General features: G+C 44.3%; 1 protein-coding gene and 1 long non-coding RNA gene across 2 annotated transcripts in view; one reads left to right on the forward strand and one right to left on the reverse strand.

Moving 5' to 3' along the window:
- LOC102000459 overlaps positions 1-1,402 on the forward strand; it is a 3,798-nt gene extending 2,396 nt beyond the window's left edge. The window contains exon 3 of the long non-coding RNA XR_258757.2: positions 1,056-1,402. This is a non-coding gene — a long non-coding RNA (uncharacterized LOC102000459). The remainder of the gene's footprint in view (positions 1-1,055) is intronic.
- Casc1 (cancer susceptibility 1) overlaps positions 1-3,218 on the reverse strand; it is a 47,410-nt gene that overhangs the window by 23,873 nt on the left and 20,319 nt on the right. The window contains exon 7 of the mRNA XM_026787952.1: positions 1,143-1,289. Within this exon, the coding sequence (XP_026643753.1) occupies positions 1,143-1,289 (147 nt within the window). The remainder of the gene's footprint in view (positions 1-1,142; positions 1,290-3,218) is intronic.

Here is a 3,218-nt window from a genome sequence, read left to right on the forward strand (position 1 = left end):
TGCAGTGTGTGCTTGCAGACTGTGTTCTGATGACTGTGCAGTGTGTGCCCGCAGACTGTGTTCTGACGATTCTTCAAAAAATGCAACAGAATTAAAAATTATAAAACATTCATTGGAACTTTAGATGAAGGGCCAGATATCAGAATTATGAAATGATGAGTTTTATGAAGTATACTAGCTTACAATTACTTATCATTGCTACTAAGATATTTGGGGAAGAAATGTATAACACACACATGATGTGGGAGGGTCTTCCTTTTGTGTTAATTTCATTGATTAATAAAGAAACTGCCTTGGCCCATTTTATAGGCCAGCTCTTAGGTGGGTGGAGTAGACAGAACAGAATGCTGGGAAGAAGGGAAGTGAGTTAGTTGCCATGATTCTCCAACCTGAGACGCCATGGAGCAAGCCACCAGGTCAGACATGCTGAATCTTTCTTGGTAAGACACCACCTCGTGGTGCTACACAGATTAATAAATATGAGTTAAGCAAGATATTAGAGTTAGCCAAGAAGAGGCTAGAACTAATGGGCCAGGCAGTGTTTAAATGAATACAGTTTGTATGTTGTTATTTTGGGGCATAAGCTAGCCAGGCGGCCGGGAGCCGGGCGGCAGGAAAGCAGCCCACAGCTCCTTCTACACACACACACTTCTGAATGGTGCAAGGGGAAGAGGGAGACAAAGAAGATGTTACCAAACATTTATATTTTTATTTTTATCCATAAATTAGCTAAATAAAGCTGAAAATTCATAGTTCACATAGGGTATATAAGGGCCTCATGGTACTGTTCTTTTAATTATATGTTTCTATATTACTTATGAAATTAGGGCATTACTTGCTGTAGTCTATATCAACTGGTTTACCTATAGCAGATACCATTTACTACTTTGTGAAGATTTTTTTCTTAATGAATTCAGTCAACTTTGGCAAATATAAGGAAAATGAGCTTTTGGCTAATAATGTCTTGTCTCCTTGGGAAATAAATTACTAATGGTTGGTAAATCACATAAGCATGGGTCTTTCGTTTCGTTAATTGTCCTGGATTGTATTTTAAGATTTTTAGGAACATTAACAGACCATGGTGCATAGTAGGATACCACAGCCTGCTAAAGTTAGTGCCGTAAGAGAAATACTACCCGTACTCGGAGAAGCAGCTCTGTGGCCACGTCCACCTTCTGACTAAGGAGCTCCTGCAGCTGCAGAATTGACCCTTGATGCTGCGCAACCATCCTGTCTCCTAGATCACAGGACGGCGTCTCCAGTAAAATTAACTTCAGCTTCTTGATCAACTGAAACGTAAAGAATATTTCATCATTCACCTGGAAAATGGCCCATCATTTTCAGATCAAGAAGAGAAATTCTTTCCCGTCTTCTGTACTTTAATTTAAGATCACAGAGAAAGAAAACATTTCTTCCAGAGAATTCCGGTGTACGTTTCCAACCCCGTGGGCACAACACTCTCAGTACCCAGCTCTGAGGAATGCTGTTCCTCACACCCAAGACCAAGCTGGCATCTCAATCTGTCTTCTGTTGTTACTGAACAAGACTGGATTTTCCTCAGGGCTGGGGTAGAAGAAACTGCTTTTGTTTATAATAATTATCCAACTTTGGCTGCATCTGAGTGTGTGCCAGTGTGGTGACTCTCGGGGCACAGGAGGGTACTTGGGGTGGAGGCGCTCACTGTGCTCCTCGACCTTGAGGGATGATTTCACCCTGTCAACACGACGATACTTCCTTAACCCGGCTTAAAGGTAGGGTACAGAGAACCTTCTAGTTGGTAAACACATCAGGCTGCTAAGCATGCAGACATCCAGAGAGCTCAGGAAGTCATTTCAACCTTCCCCGCATATTGTATCCTTTGCATTTCTTCATCTGGCTGCCTGTGCTGGATCCAAGCACCGGTTCCCTGTGTTGGTGAACCATTAATAGAGTGTCCCATCCAAGGGAGTTAGGGGAGCCCTACTTAGAGCTGGTTCAGAAGTAGAGGTGACCTTGGGGATGGATGGAAGGCATGCACGGCTAGCGAATTAAACCTTATACACGGGGACTATGCTAACTCTGGGTAATTAGTGTCAGCATCAAATTGCAGACACCCAGTTGGGTGTCAAAAGGTAAAAAAATGGTGTGTGTGTTCCATATACATTTGGTGTGTGTGAGGGGGTTTTCATACGTGTTAGGTGTGTAGGGTGTCAGAAATGTCCTAAGTCTATATCTTTTCTTAGAGATTGCTAGGCTCCATGAATTAAAGGATGTCTATCTTCCAGTTCTGGGTGACTGTCAACATTGCTTCTTTAAATGCCGTCTTCCTCCTACTCTGGGCCGGCTTCAGACATTCCTGCCCAGGTTCCGGCCAGCCCTGCCGTCACTGATCGGCTGCTCTTCTGTCTTTCCATTCTTCATGCTCTGTGTGCCCGTGTAATCTGTTGGTGTAACTCCCCATTTGTCTATAATTAAGGAGTCTCAGTGTATACGTATAAGCTAAAAGGGACCCAACATGTTTTCTGACCTTCTGCGGAGTGCATTCTCCTGTCATTCACAGCCTGAGACTCCCAGCCACACTAGTCCACTCATCCCATCATGGCTTTAGGCTGTGATGGCCTCTAAGGAAATGGAGCCACTGGGGATTTGGATAGACAGTGTCCATCTGGGATTTCAATGGCTTCCAGAGTTTTCCTGTGGCCTAAAGGATCTCACCTGTTTTTTCTTTTAATGAAACAAAATAGTTCAAGTCATTAACTCTCTCCCAGTGTTTCCTTAGATGAGTCTATGAGTCTTATCTGCAGTCACAGAAGTTAGGATACTGTTAATCAGGTTTATCTTCACTAGGAAGGTAAATCTCAGCAAGGCACAATGACAAGGACAAACTACCACAAGGGAGAGCCATTAGCCCAGCATTAAAAACAAGGGTGGGGGTGGGGCAGAGGAGTGCCAAGCCTGGGACGATCCCACCATCCCTTCAAGAACACACTCTAATGGACTCATTTCCTTCCACTAGAACCCGCTCCTAAAAATCCTGGCACTCAGCAGAGAACAGCACAGGCCTTTGGGGAGCACTTAAAACCCAAACCACAGCAACAGATGCTGGGTAGGAATTTAAAGTCTCCACTTGCACTCAGGTGTGCCGTCTAGAATTGGGCAGCCTGGGGTACTACAGACAGCACTCGGGTGTACTGTCTAGAATTGGGCAGCCTGGGGTACTACAGACAGCACTCGGGTGT

Source organism: Microtus ochrogaster (genome assembly GCF_000317375.1).
Source record: "Microtus ochrogaster isolate Prairie Vole_2 chromosome 14 unlocalized genomic scaffold, MicOch1.0 chr14_random_2, whole genome shotgun sequence".
NCBI lineage: Eukaryota > Metazoa > Chordata > Mammalia > Rodentia > Cricetidae > Microtus > Microtus ochrogaster.